Below are 22,730 nucleotides of genomic sequence, written 5' to 3'. Positions count from 1 at the left end.
CCCATACCATCACACAGGAAATCTGCTCAATTGTTCCAGGAAGCTGTTGGATGAAAGTATATTTTTTTTTAGCAAAAGATTTATTATTATTTATCTTAAATTCTTCAGATGATGGAAAAATCTGCCCCATCTGATGCCAAGTACTCCAATGGAATCAATAAGGGTCAAAAATATTTAATAAAATGTATTTGTTGCTTTTGTACCTATACTGCACATAGCAACTCTATTGCTCCTCCTCATTACAAACTTAAAAAAGAGGGCAAAAATAAACTGAAAAACTTGTAATTAGTCGGGTTATCAAAGGAGATAATATGAATAAAACAAAACTACAACCCATCTAAAAGCTTCTGGGTTAATGTCGCATATTTATCTTTGTGATTGTTTGCATGGTTTATTAGCTGGGAACAAATTCCATGCAAGTGTCTGCTGCTTCCATTGATTCCTATTCTGGGGCAGCCCAACCAAGCTGGTGTGAACATTGAGAACTGTGTGCATTCCAGTATTACACAGGGCTGTACTGTTACACAGTACAGCAATGACCTTTGATTTTTAGATAGATGTGGCTTCTCCGATGTGCCTGTAATACCTTTGAAAAGCTTTTATCAGAACACATTTGTAGTCCCATGTCCTCTCATGTCCATAATTTGTGGAATCCAGGAAATTAATTTAGAGGTGACAGTAACTGAATTACAAAGCGTTAGCTGGAGAAACTTCCCAAATGTCACACGTCAATGCCAAATGTATTGGGATAGGGCTTGAATGAAAAGGATCTGGCATCCTTATTTTCTACATTATTGAGGTAATCCACTTAGGTATGACCACAGAGATACTGTTTACTCTATGGGCTGCAAATACATGAAGTGCTGGAACAGTGCATCACCTTATGTTGTAATTATCTGCCATACCCCCAACATACCCTATTTTCTAGCTCATGTTCGGCTCCTTTCACATTTTGTTACAGCAAGAAATAAAGCTGGAAAGAGCCTTGTCCATAACCTTGTCCAGCCTAAATTAAGGCATGTTCAAATTCTAGCCGTGCAACAGCAATGCTTGTGGCTTTAGGCTCTGTGGTTTCCTGTAACAGTGCAATTTTGGGTCTACTTTGTCATGTTGTGTTTCCCCCCCCCCGCCCCGATCTGAAATAGCCTGTGTTGCAATTCGGTATCAGGCAACTTTATGACAGTGTCACGCACAAGGCAGACTCGTATGTCAGATGTACAGGATGGAGTATTTGTACTCCTTGACAAAGGGCTGAGGCAACACTCTTATTTCTCTGCTGCCAGCATTCTAGCTAGAGCCGTCTTTCCAACATTTCCCTTTTTTGAGGCAGTAGGTCTATTTTTGCACTGTCCGAGTGAAGATGATCTTTACTAGATCATTTTTAAAGTCCGTTCCAAACCTAACCCTCGAATTTTAGATTTCAAAGCAACAGCAATTGTAGAAGCCACGGGCGGGGTGGGGCCGGAAGCGACGTGACGCGGCGGTGACTGCGGCAGCGGGGAGCCGGGCTGCGCCGTGCAGAGCCAGGCGGGTGAGTGGGGACGTGCCGAGCCGAGCCAGGCAGGGCAGAGCTCATCTGAGCTGGCTAGAGCAGCCTCGGCCGTGCCGGGAGCGGAGAAGTGGGCTGAGCTGCGGGCGCGGGGTTGCGGCTCGGCCCGGCCTGGCCGGGCGGAGGTGGCAGAGGGAGCGCCGGGGTTGCTTCGCCAAGGGGCGGTCCCGTGCTGGGTTGTGCCCGCCTTCCGCCGGTGCTGGCCGTTCCCCTCCCGCGTGGAGAACGGGGAGCGGCTGCGGTGCCGCTCGTGACAGAAGGTTGAGGGCTCTGGAGGGAAAGGACAAATGAATTCAGCCTTAGAACTGCCGGGGGGGCACCCGCTCACCGCCGGTCCCTCGGACCCCGCAGACTTTCCAGAGCCGTACATATTCGGGGTCACTTTTTCTCGGCGGTCTCAGAACGTTACTGCTGCGGGGGTTAACGGCAGTGTGAAATCGCAGTTTTGATCCCTTGCGAGCACCAGACGAACTGGTAAGAGCTGCACGGGCCTCATGCATCCGGAGATGTTGAGAGCAGAGCTGTTGCTCCTCTTGAGGTTTCTTTTTACTTGCTGGTCTCTCGTGCCTACTTACAAGATTTCTCCATGCTCAAAGAAAATATTTAAACCCTCCTGACACTTCCGTGACAGCTAACAGTCACTCCCTAGGTTTTGACCCGACGTTGTGATAAGCCCGTGTTCTTCACATACTGTTTCTTCACAGTAGACAGAACAGGATCAGATTAGAGGGTTTTTTAAGTAACCTGATAGCCTTCTGAAAAGAGTAATCAAACTCTAGATAATGGAGACTTAAGAAACAAAGCTTACATGGTTTACCAAAATTATTTGACAACTGTCTCTATACTTACGAAGTCAAGAAGAGTTTTGGTTTTTTAAATGAAAAATAACTCAAATATTTCTATATACTTACAAAAATTTTCCACATGCTTATACCTGTGCTGACTCTGTACCCTAAAATTGATGGGTAATTGGAGTATTTACCTTCTTCCCAGATTTGCTCTTGAAAACACTGAGAAGAAATTTACAAAGGGTTAAAATAAAGTTTTCTTCTTTCCTGTTCTATAGTCAAGTATTTATGTTTAGTCATTTCAGAAACTGTATTACCTTTTCCATATTTGTGTCATTGAATATTTTTTGTTGTGTAAACTGCTTTGCTGTTTTGTTTTTCTTTTTGCTGTATTTCCTTGGTCTTCTAAGCTACTGTTTTGCCAGGGTTGTTATAAAAAATGTGGTTTTAATAGCAAAGTAAGCATCTCTCAGGCTTAGCTTCAGTAATTCTTCAGCTGTTCATATTGCATATTGTGTTACTAGGAATATAAAAGCAATGGTATTTTTACGTTTTTCTGCAGCATCCAGGGAAGAAAACATCTGAGAGTCACTGCGCATGATACTCTGAAAAGTCAGTTCAAGATGTAGTGAAAAAAAAAAAGCAAATAGAATGGTAGAAATTATCACTTAAGGAATGGAATGCAGAATAGAAGACCATATTATACCAATACATTAATCCTTTATTTATCGAAATTTGAGTACTCTATGCAGTTCTGGAGTCTCCTTTGGCTAGCATGCACCACTGTGTTTGGGCTAATCAGGGAGGTGGAGGAAGAGCAATGGAGATCATTGTATACATATGTATATGAAATAGCCTTGATATAAGGAAAGTAAGAGCATCCTATGCTGATGTATTAGTGGCAGTATAGTCTAAGGAATTGCTGTGCTTCTCTCTTGCTGGTGCTAATATTCACTTCTCTAGATGGGTGAGTCATTTAGTCTTTGACCAGAATATTAGCATGAACAACCTGTCTTGCTTGGGGACAGGAATTGCAGCTTTGAGCAGAAGGGGTGGTGCACCTCTGGTGCTAGAATTGTTCAGGGACAACTTGAGCATGACAGCAGATGGGGGAATGAGGTGGTAGGTGCACTGCAAGCCTGTAAAATCATCAGTGGTATGAAGGTGAATAACCCCAGTCTTCACAAAGCTGGAAACTAGGGGAGTATTCAACTAGTTTTGATTGCTTTCTTGTCCTACCGATGTAGTTTATCTGGGCATCTGACAGACTGCTGCTCTACCTACCTACGAGTTTTATTTTGTTTTCCTGAGTGATATTTGGCAATTGTACAACCTTCATTTGATGGGTGTAGGAAAACTGGAACAGAACTGGGATGTTAGTTGTATCATCTTTCTCTTAACAGCTTGTGGAACCTGATGTTTTGCTGCTCAGTGCTCAAAACAGGTGGTAGAAGAAAGTAGCAAGATTTGATTGAGGCAAGAGTAAAGAGATGTTAGGAGGAAGGAAAAGCTTGAAATATGCTAATTAATCCTATCTTGAGGTTTGTTAATGAGGACTTGTGCATGATTAAATTAACCTGTCCTTATGTTCCTCACTTAGAAAGCTTTATTAAAGCAGCTATGCTGTGTGAATTTTTCTTCCTTTTTTTGTCTTTTTTATCTGGGGAATAAAGTATTTGCACAGAGATGTACTTGTGTTTCTTGCAATTAACGTCTGGGATGCAGGTAAGTGGACTGTAGCATGTGTGCCTACACATATGGTTATTACCATCAGGATAGTTCCGTGCTTTTTCTTGAAGATGGAACTCTCTTTAGGATTACTGAAGGTTCACTACCTTTAACTGTCTGAAACCACAGTTTTACATTGCTCACTTCTTACTATGCCTGCAAAGTACACTGAGGTAAGTAACTGCTGACCATGTAGTAAATCTAGCATTCCCTGCCACTAACAAGAATCCTTCCATAAAAACTACTGTTTTCATGTGGCAAATGAAATACTGATTTATTTTGTACGCCTTTTCTCTTACTCAAAACCAGAGGTCAGATTAGTATCTGAAAAAGAAAAGCAGCTCCTCAGTATGTGAAATGGTTATGGGGAACCTGTTGCTTTTTATTTGGAAGCACAGTTCAAAGAAGTTGCGCATGCTAAAAATTGGCCAGGTAAGCTTAAAATGAGAGCATTTCCATTTCTTGTTAGCTATTCGAAATGAATCACAGAATATTCTGTGTTGAAAGGGACCCACAAGGATCATCAAAGCCCACCTCCTGAAAGGCTTGACTTAATATAAAAAAGGCTTGTCTTAATAAGAAAAAAAAATCAACTGCTGTGATACACCTTTAATCACTGCTGTGGTTTTTTTTATGAGTGAGTGACCAACATTCTGGTGTTGTCATTGTTTTTTTTCTGCAATTGCTAATAATTGGGAGTGGGGAGGAGGGGGAGAGCAGGGCTTACGTGCACTGTGATGATTAAACCAAATTCCACTTCTGGCAAAGTAAAGATCTCCGAATAGTCTTCTAACAAAGTGATGACCTTATTTTTGGGGTATGGTTTTTTTGTTTGTTTGGGGTTTTTTTGGGGGGAGAAGGATGGGGAGCATCTTGTAGTTTTGGTATTTTTTCTTCTTTTTAGGGGGAGAGTTGTCTAATTTCCCTTGTTTGGAGAAAGTGATATGTTAATGTCAGATAATTGTGAGTTGGATTTTCTGTTAATTCTTGAGACACTGAAGTTTTTCCAAATGTCTTGAACTCCACTTCCCACCACTTGAATATTCTTCTTCCTTTGTGAAGTTTTCTCCACGATTTTGAGACCTTCATTTAAGATTGTTTCCTGATCCTATAAGGTGATGTGTTAACAATTTATAAAAACAAAACTAAAAAATAAACAGCCCCCTAAACAAATAAATAAAAATAGCCCACAGAACAACTCCCTTGCAACAGTATGGGAATTGATACTGTTGGAATTTGTTTGAATTCTAATAGGAATATAATAGTGGTAATATTACGTCGGTAGGGACAGAAAACAGTATAACTAGTGTCTGAGTTAAACTGGGGGATTACTGTGGATTTTGTGGTGTCTTTAAAGATGAAAAACTGTAGAATTGTGGTTTCTACCAATTGCAATGATGAGTGCTTGCCAATGCCACTGAGCTGGGCAGAAGTGTTTATCTGCTGTTGTGCAGGAAGGCTCTGCAGAAGGATCTGGACAGGCTGGATTGATGGGCCAAGGCCAGTGGTATGAGGGTCAACAAGGTGAAGTGCTGGGTCCTGCCCATGAGTGACAGCAGCCCCATGGAGTGCTCCAGACTGGGGGAGGAATGACAGGAAGGTGCCTGGCAGGAAAGGACCAGGGGGGTGCTGGTCGATAGTGGCTGAACTATGAGCCCAGGTGGTGAAGAACACCAATGGCACCTGGCTTGTATCAGCCATGGTGTGGCCACATGCCCAGGGTAGTGACCATTCCACTTCACTGGGCACTGGTGAGGCTGCAGCTTGAATCCTGAAGTCAGTTTGGGGCCTTTCATTGTAAGAAGTACATTGAGGGACTAGATTGTGTCCAGAGAAGGGAATGGGGCTGGGGAAGGGTCTGGAGCACAAGTCTCATGAGGAGCAGCTGAGGTAGCTTCAGCCTGAAGAAAAGGGGGCTTGGAGGGGACCTTATTGCTCTCTACAACTCCCTGACAGGAGGATGCAGCCAGGTGGGAGTCTGGCTCTGTTCCCCAGGAACCAGTGACGGGATGAGAGGAAATGGCCTCAACAAGTGCCAAGGGAGGTTTAGGTTGGATATTAGGAAAAATGTCTTCACAGAAAGGGTGGTCAGTCATTGGAAAAGGCACAGACTGCTCACAGCAGTGGTAGAGTCACCATCTCTGGAGGGATCTAAAATACCCGGCAGAGCCCGTGGCAGCTGGCAGTGCTCTCCCTGGCTGCGTAGATGTGACACTTAGGGGTGGATTAGGGCCACCATGGTTGCAGATTTGGCCGCGTGCAGGATTGGTGGAGTTGATGGTGTTAGGCTCGTGGTTGGACTCAATGATCTTAAAGGCGTTTTCCAACCTAAATGTGTGCAGTTCACACTTACTGTGTGCCGTTCTGGCACGATAACATAAGGAAGGTACTGAGCTATTGGAGAGCATCCAAAAGAGGGCTACAAAGATGGTGAAGGGTGTCAAGGGAAGCCATACGAAGAGCTGCTGAGGGCACTTGGCTTGTTCAGTCTGGAGGAGACTGAGGGAAGACCTCGTCGCACTCTGCAGCTTCCTCCTGAGGGGCAGCGGAGGGGCAGGCAATGATCTCTGCTCTCTCTGACCAGTGACAGGACCTGAGGAAAATGCTGGAGCTGTGTCAAGGGAGGTTTAGGCTGGGTACCAGGAAAAGGTTTTTCGTCTAGAGGTTGGTTGGCCACTGGAACAGGCTCCCCAGGGCAGTGGTTATGGCCCCAAGGCTGACAGAGCTTAAGGTACTTTTGGACAAGTGGTGTGATGGTTGGGGCTGTCCTGCGCAGGGCCAGGAGCTGGATTTGATGATCCCTGTGGGTCTTCTACAGCCCAGGATATTCTATAGTTCTAAATTATCCTGATTCTGTTAATTTAGAAGTGAATTCAAATGGGATGTGGGAGGTAAGCAGAGAGCAAAGCCAGCACTCTTGCACTTGTGAAGATGTTTGGGCTGCAGTGGAGAAAAGAAAGGATGTAAACGGCCTGAGAAACTAAAGTCACTCTAAGAAGATTGGCTGACTGGATTTCATCTGCTATCTGCACCAGACTGCAAACATGTGAGAGCGAGGAGAATCCAGGTTAAGGGAGGCCGCTGTGGGAGATGGCTCAGCAGCCTGTTCTCTGGGTAGGGCTGTCTGGACTAGTCTGGAGCTAGACAAAAAACAGTTGTTAAGACTGTAACTTGCAAAGGCCAGGATTTTGTGCTGCAACGTGGACTGGAATTACATCATCTGCCGGGACAGCCGGGGGCGGGGAAGGAGCGCGTGCGGGGGTGGCGAGGCGGCCGCCGGTGACGTGACGTGGCTGGTGCCGCCGCGGCCGCGGATTGGCTGCGGCCGAGGTCGCTCCGGGCGGGGATTGGCTGCGGCGGCTCAGCGGAGGCCGCGGCGGCGGGAGCGCGGCGCGTCTGTCCCCGGCTCCCCGGGCGTGCTGCTCCTCGAGACCGCGGCAGGTGCGGAGGGCGCGGGGGTTCGCGGCGCTCGGGCGGGGGTGCCAAAGCCCCGGGGAGACCCGCGCGGCCCCTCGGCTACCGCTCCGCAGGGAGTCCGCCGAGGGCCCGGCCCTGCCGCCGGTGCTGCTGCTGCACAGCCCGTCTTGTGCTGCAGAAATGATTTATAGACTGGGTCTGACAAAATGGAGTAACACCAAGCTCCTGCGGGTAGTGCCCTGTGAGGCGCTCGGGCACTCGGAAGGGTTCCGAGGCCAGGACAAGGTGCTGCTCCGCCGCGCCAGGCAGTACTGCCGTGACCGCACTGTAAGTGCTGGGATGCGTTCTTGAGAGAAAGGAATCGCATGGTGCTTGGTGCTTTGAATTGCCTCTTCTCTGTGCGTATACCATCTGCAGAACCCGGGTGAACCTATATGCGACCTGCTCTAAAGACCATTTATTTGAAGTCTTCCTTTCTTTTAGTCAGTTCTTCTGAACTGGCTTCCCTCTGGGAAGGTTTCTAGGGTTGAAGTTTGCACAAAGAGCTGCAGATCGATTTTTTTTTTCCCCTTGCAAACGTTTCAGTTGGTAAGGTAATGAAGCTGTTTAAATAGTAAAAGCTTCTGAATGTTACTGAGGACTTAAAATTTGTGTTGTGGTAAAGACTTGCTTCGTAGAAATTCTGTGCATTTCCTTTGAACTTGATTTATCTCTGCTTCTGTGCTTAAGTGTTTTGCAAAATAGTTCTGTCGATCAGAGTTTGATTTGGAGATTTTTTTCACTTGTGGAATGTCCTAACACTGAGGTATTTGCCTTTATATCTGTGAAAACAGTTTATTTAGTTTAATTTAATCAACTCACTGCAAATAATTGTGGACATGCTATGGCTTTGCAGTCAATAGACTGAAAAAAGTGTTATAGATTGTTGGTGTTCAAGGCACAAGTTTAGGGTTTGAGATCGCTGATTGCTTTGGAAGCTAACTTAAGTCTCTTTACACTGATCTGGAACAGTGTCTAAATGTACAGTGCTACTTCACAGCTGTTTTTAAGATAATAAATACATGAAAACTGGGTGATGCTATCGCTTTCTATGAGCAATAATACAAGGATAACTTTCATTAAAGAGGTAATAGGAAAAGGATATTTTTAAAGGTCATATTTGGAGAGTAGTTTGGAAGAATTAGGTTTTTCTAGCAGTGACAAAAAAAATTTTTAAGCTGATGCTAGGAGAAGTACCTGAATAATGCATTTTGCTTTTTATTCATTGCTTCATCCAAGTAAGGCAGGAAAGTTGTACTTTTTTTTTTTAATCTTATTTTTAATTATATACCTTTTAAAATTTGTTTGTTACTGAATATCAGAACCATTCCAGCTATGGAAGTGGTGGAAATGCAAGTGGAATGGAAAATGAGGATTGAAATTACCTTTAAATCCTAGAGTGAGAGGAGAGAAAGGAGTTTGATTAGCCTGAAAGAAAGCCTGTAGTTTACATCATACCGTAAACTGTGCTCTGTCTGTGCTTTCTTGGCAGCATCCATTTCCATTTCACATATTGATACCTGCTGCTTCTTTAAACTCTCTGTTTTCTTGTTAACTTGCCTTTTCTCACAAGCTAGTTTCAAAAATGTGCTATTTTTTCTAATCTTTTTCCTTCAAAAGATTCACACTGTCTGACTTCTCACTCTTCATCATTTGCTTTGTTTTAGCAAAGTTGTGTCTGGCAAAGGGAAACAGGAGACAGTCTTCCAGAAGGACAAGGTTGCTCTTAGTTGCAAGCAACCTGTAGTGAGAACGTGAAGTGGTTCTCCAGCCGGTCAGTAGGAGCAGCCAAGGAGATGGCACAGCTTGATCTGGCCAGTGTGGGTCTGTATTCTGTTACAGTGAAGCACCAGCTGAAGGTTATTACTATAGCAGAAGTTAAAGGCCTGAAAGGAGAGGTAACAGAAAGTGTCTGGAGGTGAAACTTCCAGTAGAGTGCCTGTTTCTGTCCCCTAAGCGGCACAGTCTGTAAAGGGAGCCAAAGGGGAATGGGCAGTTCCACTCAGGATATTTGTGGTGGCAGGGGTTCTGGATAAAGGACCTGGTGTTTGCCAGCTCATATCAGGAGCTGCTGGATTTTGAGCATCTCTCTGCGGCACAGCTAAGACCCTCTTGAGAAGACAGTGTCTGACTGTAGAGGTCAAGGGGAGCTTCAAGGTGGAAGGCTGAAACATGAACGGTGGGAATTGTGCAACCCTGGAGGCAGGTGCATGAGGTGCCTGGTAAGGGTTCAGAGGGGTAATGTCCGGTTAGTACCGTTCCCCAGCTTCTTTAAGCTTACCATGTTATGAGAAGAAAACTTTGACTGCTTGCTTAGTTGCATGATCTGCTCAGAGTCCTTTGTCTGCCTCATCCTGGCAGTGGCCAGTATTGCCATTTCAGATGAAATACAGAACTGGAGGGACATTGCAGATTAATATTATTAAAATGCCATGCAATGCAAGCTTTACTAGACTAAACAGGAGAAACATTATGTGCTGGTGGCTGCCTTGTCTAATGTAGAGGTGTATATTTAAGGATTATAATGAGCGATAATAATACACTGATGCAGGGAAATGAGGCCCCTTCAAGTATTCATGTACACGTATACCAGAACTGTCAGTGCTGTAAATGTCCTGGTATTTGTCATAGCAGTCTTCCAGTGCAGTTACTATAAGATCTCCTTGTCCTCTTTTCAGTGCTTTCTCTGTACCATAATTTGTGCGGTTTTGTTTGCTTTGTTTCAATGGTGCAGGGAAATGGATTGAAAGCAAGTAAAGGAAGCAAAGTTTTGTAAAAGGGGAAGGAGAGTTTTCGTGGTTTAAATACCATCTGGGAGAACTGGATTCTTTTTAATCTCGTTTGTTTCCTTGGTGAGACTATATGCATTACTTTGACTAGACCTGTCACAGGAAATGGCTAATTGTGTATCCCTTGTTTGCTGTGTACTTGCTCTAGTGAATTTTAGAGTTAGAAGAATCCTGAGTGTTTACAGGTTCAGTCAAGAGAAACTAATGCCATGTTCTTGGAAATTTGTGCTCTTACTTGTAATCATGGATAAGATCTCATAATTCGATAGTGCTCAGGGAAAAGTGAAGGAGCATATTTCCTATATTGAATAGGGCTGAGATTCATTGGAAGTATAGTAGATGCTCTGTTGTGGGGTGTACAGAGAAGTCTGGATGATACAACCTCTCTCTCTATATTTTTTTTTTCTTCCAGGCTTCTCCGTGAACAAAATTATGACTTTTATCCATTGTAGGTGGAACTATTCGCTAATAGTGTTTTCCCTTCTCAGGGAGCCATGTTTTATTCTTTACCTTTAATAAAGATCTGGCAGCAGGTAGGGGAGAGGGCCCTTCAGTTCTTCTATATCATAGTCTCTGTGCAAATTCTGCAGAGTGGAGAGTGGGCACGAAGAAATTGTATTAAGATGGTATGGGACAAAGAGGAGTTGGACTGGGGGAGTGGGCGAGGAGAGAAATATAGATGGAAAGTAATTGATATTTAACCAGTTTTCCCCCTTCCCCCCCCTTCGTTTTAACTTGCAGATATCCTTGATTTGCAGAAGGCATCTCAAAATGTTGTGTCGAGCTGCTCTGAGCCCTCTTGTCCGTTCCCCTGGATGGTGCTTTGTGTTACCGCCACATGCCATCGCAGCCATTTCCCGTTTATGTATGTATGAGAGAAAGCACACATTTCTAAAATGTTGGTCAGTATGTGTCTGGGCATGCCTATGCTCTTTCCTATGTTGAAAGGAAAATCATCTCATTAACATCATTCAAAACTTACAACCTCTGAAGTGAACTGCAGTTGAAGCTCTACTTTCTCAGTGTTACTTTCTCCCTTAGCTCAGTAATATTCAGCTGGATGTCTGTGTGTTTTTCATTCTGACATGCATTTCGAGGAAAAAAAATCAGTTATGAAAGTACTTGTGCTGTAAAAGTTCTTTATTTCAATCTCATACATTCCTGGAAAACGAAGATCTGATTGTGTCTGCTCCCCCATCTGCATTTTCAGATGTCTTGAGTAAAGCATAGAGCAAAACTCAAATTTACTTGGATTAGATTCAAGTGGAAAGATGCATGCAGGAAACCTGAGTGTAAATACATAGGTGCCCTGTAAATAGTTCTTCCCTGAAAACCTAACTTAACCATTCAGTGTCTGCTTGATTAGTGGTCTGAAATAGAAAAGGCAAGGATAGATAAACTCTATTATGTCAAGAGAGTAACTGTTTACCATTGCATGCAAGATTAATTTCCCGCTAGTCTCTGTGTTATCAGTTCTCTTTTATTAATGATTATATGAATTAGATGTTAAAATCTTGAAAATTCTAAACTTGTTCTTTATGAGCTACAGCTCTGTTGACTTCTGTATTTGTAATATTTCTAAATATTCCACATTTTCTGAAGTCAGTAATTTTCATAGTGCTAACTATGAGAAGTTTGTTCCCAAGTATTGACAGTATCCAGCAGTGGAGCGACTCTTGCCACTTCATCAGTTGTGATCTAAAGGTGCAGTGATCATATATCACAGGGATTTTTTTTCTGTTCTCCACTGTTTTCTGTTTTTTCTCCACGTTTTTTTTCTGTTCTGTTCAGCTCGTGTGTTTTGAAATTCTGCTTCTTTACTCCTGAGAAGCAAGCCTTGTGCAGGCTACATAGAAGGATCTGCAGTGCCAAATACTAAAGTGTGTTTCATATGTTTCCCTTCCTTTATTAAGGAAGTGAAACTGTTTACAGGTATGGGATATAAAAACTGGAATGCCTTTAAACCTACTTGTCCAAAACCTGGACTGGATGGCTATGTCAGTTCCTCCCTGATTGCATGTGCAGCAAGTTAATGGGTTTGCATTTCCAGAAATGTTTTGCATGTGGAACATGGGAGCTGATTTCACATCTCAGTCCCATGTAAAATAACTAAAAAAGATAGATTTATGCAGCCACAGAGGAAGATTAATGATTAGGACTTTAGTGGAGATGAATTGAATTCTCTGCTTGTTCTAGAACTGTTGTCTTTTCCCTTATTTTTCTGAAAAAATAAATGGTTTCTTTTCAGATACTGGTTATTTCTCAACAGCTATCTTCTTGGAACTTTCTAAACCCTGAAGCCAAGAGAACTGGAAATGAACTCCTTTCTGGTTATACTGTGTAGGTTAGGCAAATACTAAATAGTAGTACTAAACAGTAAGGTGTAAGGCTGGAAATAACAGTCAAATTGTACTCCTTTGTCCAGTCTTTCCTATGTATTGTAGACCTTATTTACATTCACAGGTATTCCCTCGTGAAAATTGGGGTAAATGAAACTCCTCTCTAAATTCCATTTTCTGTTTTTGTATGTGGGACATGTTAGTGCAGCCTTCATTTATGATTAGTCATTTAAGCTTCTTCTGTGTGTATAATGAACAAAAGATTTATTTAATTAAAACATTGTTAAATTACAAGTTTTTCTTCTATGTAGCACAATGTTCATTCCCGTCTTTCTCCAGTAACACCAAGAATAGGCACTTTAACTTATAAATGAATCTATTTCGTATTATAGAGCACCAAAATTAGAGATACTGAAGATATGAAATAAAATCAGGTAACTCTGACCATGGCATAGAATTCAGTTTACTGGGTTGTAAAGAAGCCTCTGCATCTTCAGATGATACATTGGCTAGGATTGACTAGAATAGAATAGTTAGTTGTAAGACTCTTAGAGTGGTCACCTAGTCCCACAGCTTGATGCTTCGGGACTGCCCAAAGCTAAAGCACATTGTGGACGTTGTCCAAATGCCTCCTGAACATTGACAGGCTTGGAGCACAAGCACATCTTCAGGAGGCCTGTTCCAGGGCTTGAACACCACCGTGCGATGTTGAGCTCCTATGTCCGTCTTCTCCCTTCAATTCTCCCTAGCTGAGCAGTGTGCAAAAATACCTGGCTTCAAGATGTTGTAAAAGCTGTTTCTTTTCTAACAGTCAAGCTCTCTGTGCTACTTTAGACTGGAAAACTCTCTTAACTGTATCTAATGAGGCAAGGCAAAGGAGATTGTTTTCAAAACTAGTCCTTGAGATGTGAGCTATATAGGCTCTTTCACAGTGTCTTTCAGTTTGGTCTTCTAGATTCCCAGAGTCAGAGCTCTGTGATGCATGGGATATTGCCTTCTATACGTTAGGTATGGTTAGTGCTGCTCAGATATTCCTGTTTCTCAGTTTGTTTTGGTGAATTGAAAGCTAGCTTCTCGTTCCCAGTCACTGAGACGTGTGTATTGTGAAGGGTTAAAAGTCTGAATGAAACACTTACAACTGCTTTTTCTTTTCTTTTTTTCTTTATCCACAGATGTCCCTTGCCATAACCAAAGATTAAGGAATGAATCCATCCGTTGTTGGAGCAACATTCCATTTATCACCATGCCACTCAGCCGTGCACATGGAAAATCATTTGCGCACCGCAGTGAGCTGAAGCATGCAAAGCGGATTGTAGTAAAGCTGGGTAGTGCTGTTGTTACTCGAGGGGATGAGTGTGGCTTGGCCCTTGGGAGGCTGGCTTCTATTGTAGAGCAGGTAATTCTGTGACTGACCATTTGTGTTAACTTCAGGTACTCAGTGATTGTTGGATGTTACAGAAGACTGTAGTGAACCATCATAAAGTACTGATAGTTCTTTAAAACAATGTGTTAGCCTTTCCCCTTTCAACCCCCATGCTGCAGTACTATGAACCATGTAACTCAGTAAATTGTTTTTTGAAGGTGTGGTGGGTTGATTGTGACCATCAGCTAGCTAAGCATCCACACAGGTTTTTGTTTGCTCCCCTCACCTCTGCCCCACCAGCAGTGGGATTGGGAAGAAAATGAGAAGAGCAAAAGTAAGAAAACTCATGGGTTGAAATAAAGACAGTTTAAGAAGTGAAGGAGAGGGGAAAAGAAATCAGTGATGGCACTCAGTACCTCACACAAGCAGACTGACGCCGCCCCGCTAGTCCTTGAGTGGTGGCTACCTTGGAAGACAATCTCCTGTGTTTTGCTATTCTGTAACTCTAATTTTATTACTGTGCATGACATTATGTGGTGTGAGAAGTCCCTCTGGCTAGTTTAAGGTCAGCTGTCTCAAACGTGTCCTCTTTGAACTTCGTGCCCAGCTGCTAGCCTACCTGCTGGGAAGTGGAACAAGGAAAGCCTTGATGGCTGTGCAAGTGCTGCTCAGCTTGGGGGAAAGATAAGGCTTTGATGCTGTGCAGGCACTATTTAGCAATAGGCAAAACATTGGAATTTTATCAAAACTGTTTTAGAGCTGAAATCCAAAACACAGTATCATACAGACCCCTATAAGGAAAGCTAACTTCACCTTGGCCAAACCCAGTATAGAGGGAGAGATTTGCACAGTGAGGTTTTTATGCAATAAGTAAGAGACATGGCTGGGGCATTAGTTGTCTCTAGTAGGAAGGTGGCACTGAAGTACGTGAACTCTGCAAAACAAATAAGTCAACCCTTTGTTCTTGATCAACTGAGCATTTGCAGAGTTGTTCCAGAGAAAAGCCTGAAACCTCATTACTTGTAGGAAAAACTGATGGGATCAACTCATGTAGTTCTTCTTTAAAATGAAAGGGTTATCTTGGCGAGCACTGGACATGTCCTTTCTGGGAAATAAAGTTAACGTAATATATTAAATTCATGTAAGACATTTAGCTTTGGGGCTTTGAAAGGAATCTGGCCAGATGCATGTAAGGAGGAAGTAATCGAAAGCTTTACTATTGAGAGTTGGCCTCTTCACTTCCAGAATTCAAAGTTACTGTATAATGGTAGCTTTGGGAATAGATGGATTCAAGCATGTTTTTGTCACAAAAGCTGTTATTGTGAAAAGATGGTTTATCAGAAGTTACAGATTGCATGTCGTCCTTGGCACAGCTCCCAAGTGGCTAGGAAGGTGTGCAGAAGTATCTTGAAGGCTGATTGCCTTGCTTTGCACATCCATAGAGAAATCAAAACGCTTGTGTCAGCAGGAGTTGGTGAGCATAAGGTTATAGTAGCCAGAACTGTCTTGCTCAAACTTGATCGTATGCCAGGCCCTATTTCTTATTTCCTGTATTTACAGGTCTCAATGCTGCAGAATCAGGGACGAGAGATGATGATTGTCACCAGTGGGGCTGTAGCTTTTGGAAAGCAGCGGTTGCGTCATGAGATCTTGCTTTCTCAGAGTGTGAGGCAAGCACTTCATTCAGGCCAGAGTCAGCTAAAAGATATGGTGAGAGGCTGGTGGCACTCCTGCTTTTCCTTGAGTGTTGTGTACTACCTGTTCAAGTCACTGCCTGACAGCTGCTCTTTGTCTTTGTAGGCTATTCCAGTCTTGGAGGCCCGAGCCTGTGCAGCAGCTGGGCAGAGTGGACTAATGGCTCTGTATGAGGCCATGTTTACACAGTACAGCATCTGTGCTGCTCAAGTAAGGTGTTCCTTCTTTCCTAGACTGACTTGCTACTTTTGGAGCTTATTATTGTCACATAAATGGTAGCTTATACAAGAGTGCCTTGTTAAATATTTCTGAAATGGAGTTATCTATCGTCAAGATAAAATGAATATGCTTTTTCTTATTGGAGTTCAGGTGTGTCCTGCTCTTTTGTAGTGGGGAGGGTCTGTTAAGATCTCTTCGCAAAAGCTAAAGTTGGTGGTCCAAACTGAGGGTTTAAAAACCACAAGTGACTAAACTGCGACACATTTTGTAAAGCTGACAGAAGTGCGTATCCACACTTTAGAACTTGCTGTCCGTCTGCACTTCGAACCTTTCCAACTTGCAGGAGATGATATCCCTGGCCTGGGTCTTACACCGAAGGCTGGAACTGTATCAGCTGAACTACTCTTAAACAGGCTTTGCTTATCTTAGATACTCTGAAAATACAGAATTGCTTTAACTGTAAGGCCTTATTTGTTTAGACACTTTTCACGAATTTAGGAGCCTAGTATGAAGTCTTCTTACTGTAATATGGTAGAGCTGGTATGGCCAAATTGTTTATCATACAGCTAAAAATCACTATAGGTCATGCTGGATTGTAGTCTCATTCAAATCTGTAGACAGCTATCATTCCTTTGATATAAAAGAATTAATTGCCCGTGCCAAAACACTTAGCATAGACATTGATTCCAAGTGCTATTGTAACATTTGAGTGGTGTAGTTGTTTGCTTAGTTCTCAAATGTTCAATGACAGAGTAAGAACAACAACAACAAAAGTCTCTCCAGAGCAGACATTGAGGGGTTTTTTTGTCTTAAAACGCCAAAAGAAAGGGATGCTATCTGCATGCAGGAGGCAAGATTATTTCAGAAGAACAGGTGAGTTCTAGTGAGCAGAAGAAAAGTCTTGATATAAAGCATCCCTTCTGCTTGCTACAAGTAGGAACATTAAAGTGGGAGGAAAAACTGGAAAGGCAACATCTTGAGCAATTTATTGAATTGTCTAGGGTCTTAGTAGTTATCATCAGCATCTATGTTCTGATTACAATCTTTTTTTCCAAGTTCATTCTTGGAGGGTGTGACCTATCAGCTTGAGATAGCCTATTACAGGCTTCAGTGGAATAAACCTGATAATGTTGTGGAAAGAATATTTGTGGCTTGTATTCTATATCTTTTAAATGTGGCTTTTGTTTCTTTAGTGACCCAAAAAGCATGACTGTGTTATGTCATGTTAGTACATAAGTTTATATAATGTTCTCATAGGAAAGGTGTTAGGCTAAGTAATTTCTTTCTTCCTTTTAGATTTTAGTCACCAATCTGGATTTCCATGATGAACAGAAGCGTCGCAACTTAAATGGAACATTACATGAGCTTTTAAGGATGAATATTGTCCCTATAATTAACACTAATGATGCAGTTGTTCCACCTCCAGAGCCAAACAGTGATCTGCAGGGGGTAAATGTGGGTAAAGTATTGCAAGGGGGTGGGGGGTCCTGCTTGCAGAGGGTACAATGCTGATGTGTACTTGACTAACGCCATAACCGGGGACCTCTGAAGTCTACAGCAGAGAAACTAAGATACAGAATTAGTATGTGGACAGAGGGTACTGGAAGACTATGTTGACTTGTCTGTATTTGGCATGATACGGTGTTGCAGGGTGTAACCGGGGCAAATATTGTCTGCTTTACTGAAAGCAAGCATGCCTCTGCAGGTCATCTAAGCCAGCACCCCTTCTTAAAACAGTGTCAGTTAATCTGGGCGTTAAGGTGGAGAATGCAGGTACTGCTCACCCAGCTTGTTATTTGGATACCACTTTACTAAAGCGTATCACAAGATCACCTTTGAAGTTTCCAGTGGGTGTGGAAAAAGTAGCTCAGAAGGATTTGTTAGTGCTGAGGTAGATTGTTTTTTTGTGTTGGCACCACATATTTCTTAGTTCCTCACACTATTCACTGCTTCTGGTACGTATGTGTATTGCAGGTTATTAGTGTGAAGGATAACGACAGTCTGGCAGCGCGACTGGCTGTGGAAATGAAAACTGACCTCTTGATTGTTCTTTCAGATGTAGAAGGTTTGTGAGTAATTTCTTTAATTTCTGGTTTTAGTGAAGCACATCAGATTGTCAAACCAACCTCTTTTCCTGTTTTACTGATCTCTTCAGTTCATCTCTTTTACAAGGACAATTGCAATGTACTGCAATAACTCCTTAAGGCCTATACCCAATGTTGACGCTGTGGCATTAGCCAAAGACTGTCTGACACACTGTTGAATCTGCGTAGGTGAGAATGCATGTGAACCTGAGACCTATTCCAGAACCCACAATACCACGTGTACTGTGGTACTTCTGCTAGCTTCCGAGAGTTGTATGATAGTCAGGAGTAGTATGCAGGATAAAAGCTATGTGTCTTGAATCAGGAGTATAAACCAAATACTGTTCTGCAATAGTTTGTTTCTTCTGGCAGCAAGTTCTGTCAGTGAATTTTCGGTGTATTGCAAGTCCTGGTCATTGTTTTCCAGATACCTGGGTCTTGCCAGCTTTTTCTGTCTCCTTTACTTTTGGCTTACACTGCTCTAGTCTTCTGAGCTGTGTTGTTGTGACATAAGCTTGTCACCTATGGATGTTGAACTTCCTTATCTACAGAGAGGAGGGTAGTGGATACAGTTTCATATCAATGCAGTCCACATCACCCAAGTCACATAGTCTTTTCATCTTCTCCAGATGGGTTTCTTTCAGTAGATCCTGGACTTCCACACATGCTTGAGGCCCTGAGGAGGAATGAGGTGTCTTTCCATAATCACAGTTTCTTTTAGCAGATACAGCCGGGTTTCATGCTTGGTTCTAGTCAAAATGACTGTCTTAGAACAACTCATAAAAGCAATAGTCAAAACAGTTTGTAAAAAAACCCAAAAACCAGCACACCTGTCCTCCAAGCTTATTCATTCAATGTGACAACTTGTTTATGGAAAGATGTGTGTCCTCTACTTCCCAAGCTATCAAGGCTGGACACAGATAGACTGTGCCTGTGCTCTCTAATTTGTTGTGGCAGTATTTGTTCACATAGAATTTCTGGGAAGCGTAGTGGTGGAGTTGAAGTTTAATATGTTAGGTAAACCAAAGTGTCATTCAACTCCAAGCATAGTTACATTAAATTACTTGATTTTAAAAAATATTAATAAGAGTATGTCTCGGTAGTGTTGTGTTTCTTCTTAGTAGAATTCAATAGTTACCCTTTTTACATATTTCTGAATTGCCTGTTTTCTCACTGTGCAATCTGCCACTCAAGAATGTCATCTGAGTCTTTGGTGAGGAGGACTATTCTTTGCCTGTTCAGTTGGGGGTTTGTGTGTATGTAAGCCCTGACTTTGAACATCTAAAACCTGCAAACTGTCTCAAACCTCAAGCAAATGTCATTACCTCCAAGCTTGCTTGCTGCTATTCCACATGTGGGTTTTTGCTTTTTTGTTTTTTAGGCTTTCAATAAACCTATACCTTTCGGGTCTGCCAGTTAAGTACTTTGTGCTTTCAGTTCCACAAAAAAAATGGAAGTTTTCAATCCTATAAAGTGGAACACAGTTTTTTAGCCTCATGTTGGTTGTTTTTGTTGGGTTTTTTTCTTTTTTCATGGGTGAGCTTTGGACATGAGGGTATATAACTGATTTTTACTATTTATTTCAGGACTCTTTGACAGCCCTCCAGGGTCTGATGATGCAAAGCTTATTGACATATTCTACCCAGGAGACCAGCAGTCTGTAACATTTGGAACCAAATCCCGAGTGGGAATGGGTGGCATGGAAGCCAAGGTAGAAATATGGAACATTTGCTTCGTATTCGGGAAGGAAAGGGAGCTACCTGAGATGATTATGCTTTGTGCTGCTGTTCAGGTGGATTATATTTAGTGCTGTGTACAGTCAGCCGGTCTCAGTATTCATTGCTGTGAGTACATAAACATGGGTGCGTTATGAGACTTCAGCATATATGTCCCTCATGAGGCTGAGATACCCACTACTGTAGTATTAATTGCTGCAGGTTTCCCAGGGATGTGTCTGGAAAGTTGTGTGTAAAAACAAAAGTAGATCTTGACTAAGCAGGAAAAGACCAAAGTAAAAATCTTTACCAGTTATGTCACTGATTATTCCCTTTCCTGAAGAATCAGGTAAGGCACACTCTTGAGTATCAGAGCATGGACTGGAAGGTGGTAAAAGGAGGAGGCATTTGTAACTATGGGATGTACAAAGCTAATTCAGAAATTACTTTCCCTTATCTGTCTTCTAGGATAAGTTTAAACAATTCCAGGTATTGAAGGTAAAGCTGCCAAGGTCAGAGAGTACTTTTATTGTAAAAGTAATAATCTGTTAGAGTTATTTGGTGTCTTTTGAGTCCCATAGAGGCAAATCTTGATGCAGGTGTTGTAACAAAAGTTTGCTGCAGTTGAGAAGGTAGGCAACATTTTTGGAAAACTGTAGCATCGATAATAGGAAACAGATGGTAGCTCAAAGAACAAATCTCGATTTTCAGCGTGAAATTTGAGCAACAGTGAAGCAGTTGATGGTCTTTCAGTAGCTGAGTTTGATATGATAGGCCTATATGGCATTTGTGTCATAGTGACTATGGACTGTAATACCAAATTGTACGACCATATTAGGAAAGCATAAGTGAGTAAGCAGAGAAGCTTTCACAATTAAATAAATGACACATACTTAAATATAGCAGTGGATAATACTGCCCAAACCTTGACTGGGAAGAAAAATGAAGGAAACCACTGGCAGTACCTCTTCGGCAAGTAGCATCTGGGATTTGAGAGAAATCGTGTTCTGCTCAAAAATGTGGAAAGAGGCTAATCTTAGGACTAGTCAGTACACCAGGATTTCAAAGGACCCTTACTAATAAGCTAATCCTGATGTAAACTTAACATACTGTAGAAGGACTAAGCAAATTTCAGTATTCCAACACTGAAGTTCAGAAATTCCTGAAGTGTGTTGAATGCTCTTTGAAAGTGTAAGTAATCAATCTGGACATCAGAGTGGGCCAAGAAATCTTGTTGAGAGTGGTGATCCAAATAACAAGTGAATCTCTTGCAACTGGCTCTGTCCTTTGCTGTAGGTGAAAGCAGCTCTGTGGGCCCTGCAAGGAGGTACTTCTGTAGTGATTGCAAATGGAACCCACCCAAAGATCTCAGGCCATGTCATCACAGATATTGTAGAAGGGAAAAAAGTTGGAACTTTTTTTTCAGAGGTAAAACCTGCAGGTGAGTACAGAGGTAATATGTACCTTGAGAGCTGTAGAGATTCCCTGAAAAACTAGAGTTAAAATTTGTCTGCAATAACTGAGAAACCACCCTCTGCTTGCAGAATGGATTTTGAAAGGTATTTTCTAAAATAGGGATAGAAACTGCTGAATTCCCTGCTCTTCTTCCCTCCAACTGATAAACTGGTGCATTAGACTTGCATTTGAAGAATGCAATGAGTAGAGTAGAAATTTTGCCTTTTGTAGTCTTGGGAGTTATCATCAAGTATCCATGATTTCAGTGTGAAAATATGGACATAGAATGTGCTGCTGAACTAAGGTCGTGTTTAGGTTTACTTTTTATCATAAATTTCTTTTATGACTCAGTCTTCTGGTATGGTAGGTAGGAATGTTTTCCTGCCACTGCATTGCTGGAACTGTGTAATGATTGCTGGATAAAATCAGACCAAAGATCCATGACTTAGCAGAATAGATACTGGAGTGATACTTTTGACTTGTAGTTCAAGCCAAGTGAATTTCTTTGTGTATAATAATCCTTAATGGATTTCTTGTGTAAATATGTCAAATCATCCTTTGAACCCACGCATCATTATGGTCAAGTGCCTTTTTGGTTAGCCCCACTATCATAAGCTGGTATCAGCAGTAAAGCTTTTAATCTTGTGGTCCCATTCTGAGTCACAAATATGGTAAATAGCAAAAGTCCGTCCCTGTGGACTGTTGTGGTGTTTACTCCAATCGTCTCTTTGTCTTCTATCTTCCAAAGCCCACACTTTGGAAATGCAAGTAGCTTTTAAAAATCAAGTATATCTGCTTACATACATGATTTTTCTCCAAAAACAGTAAAAAATGCCATATTTTGTAAAGTATGATGTCACTTCAGAAAGCTGTTTTAAGATGTCTTAAATTAGTCTAATTAATTTTATGTCCACAAGTTCCTTACTTACACTTCCCACTATAGCCCTGTATAATTTCTACTCTGGCAATTTCCATGGGACCCTTCTTAAATGGAAGTTGGGTTCAAGTCACCTGGTTTACAGGCTATTTCAGGAGAGTTAAAAATGACAGTTTATCTGCGAGCTACTTGTGAATTCTTTGCCGAAATGCTACCTGAACACAGTGACTTGAAACAGAAACAGAACCTGTTTTATATAATTTCAGCACCGTGCTTCTAAAATGCATACAAGGAAAGACAGAGGGAAAGCAGTTTTTCTGCAAGCTGTTACTAGGGTTTTGGTTTCCATTATTGTTTGTGTGTTCCCATGCATACATTCCTCAGCTGGATACTTAAACTTTTCAAAGTTTGCCTCTTTTCTTTTGGTAGCTTACTATGCCCTGGAGACTTTGCTATCCTGTTGTTCTTTTGCCCTTTGTCAAGTCTCTCTGATACATGCTGCACATTTGCTGTGACACAGGGACAGAATCTTTGTGATGATTTTTTATGTAGGGACCATAACAGTATTTTTATGTCAGGTACATACTTTTCTGTCTTAGAATACAAGATTTTTCTTGAATTTGTCTGTTAAAAACTGTACCAGCTTTCATGCTCTGAACAAAGAATTGGAAGA

The 22,730-nt window shown here is 42.1% G+C and overlaps 1 protein-coding gene across 13 annotated transcripts in view; it reads left to right on the top strand.

The window, feature by feature from the left end:
- The window catches only part of ALDH18A1 (aldehyde dehydrogenase 18 family member A1), a 50,370-nt gene that overhangs the window by 14,604 nt on the left and 13,036 nt on the right, over positions 1-22,730 (top strand). For 6 of the 13 annotated variants that reach the window (XM_048310921.1, XM_048310918.1, XM_048310916.1 and 3 more), the window contains 8 exons: positions 11,052-11,175; positions 13,822-14,045; positions 15,573-15,722; positions 15,813-15,917; positions 17,223-17,381; positions 17,901-17,991; positions 19,597-19,721; positions 21,022-21,166. In XM_048310921.1, the coding sequence (XP_048166878.1) occupies positions 11,052-11,175; positions 13,822-14,045; positions 15,573-15,722; positions 15,813-15,917; positions 17,223-17,381; positions 17,901-17,991; positions 19,597-19,721; positions 21,022-21,166 (1,123 nt within the window). The other 7 variants (XM_048310924.1, XM_048310926.1, XM_048310925.1 and 4 more) reach the window with 7 other exon arrangements.

Source organism: Corvus hawaiiensis, chromosome 8, assembly GCF_020740725.1.
Source record: "Corvus hawaiiensis isolate bCorHaw1 chromosome 8, bCorHaw1.pri.cur, whole genome shotgun sequence".
In the NCBI taxonomy this organism is placed as follows: domain Eukaryota; kingdom Metazoa; phylum Chordata; class Aves; order Passeriformes; family Corvidae; genus Corvus; species Corvus hawaiiensis.
Note: the sequence above shows the minus strand (reverse complement) of the source record. Positions and strands in the feature narration are given on the sequence as shown.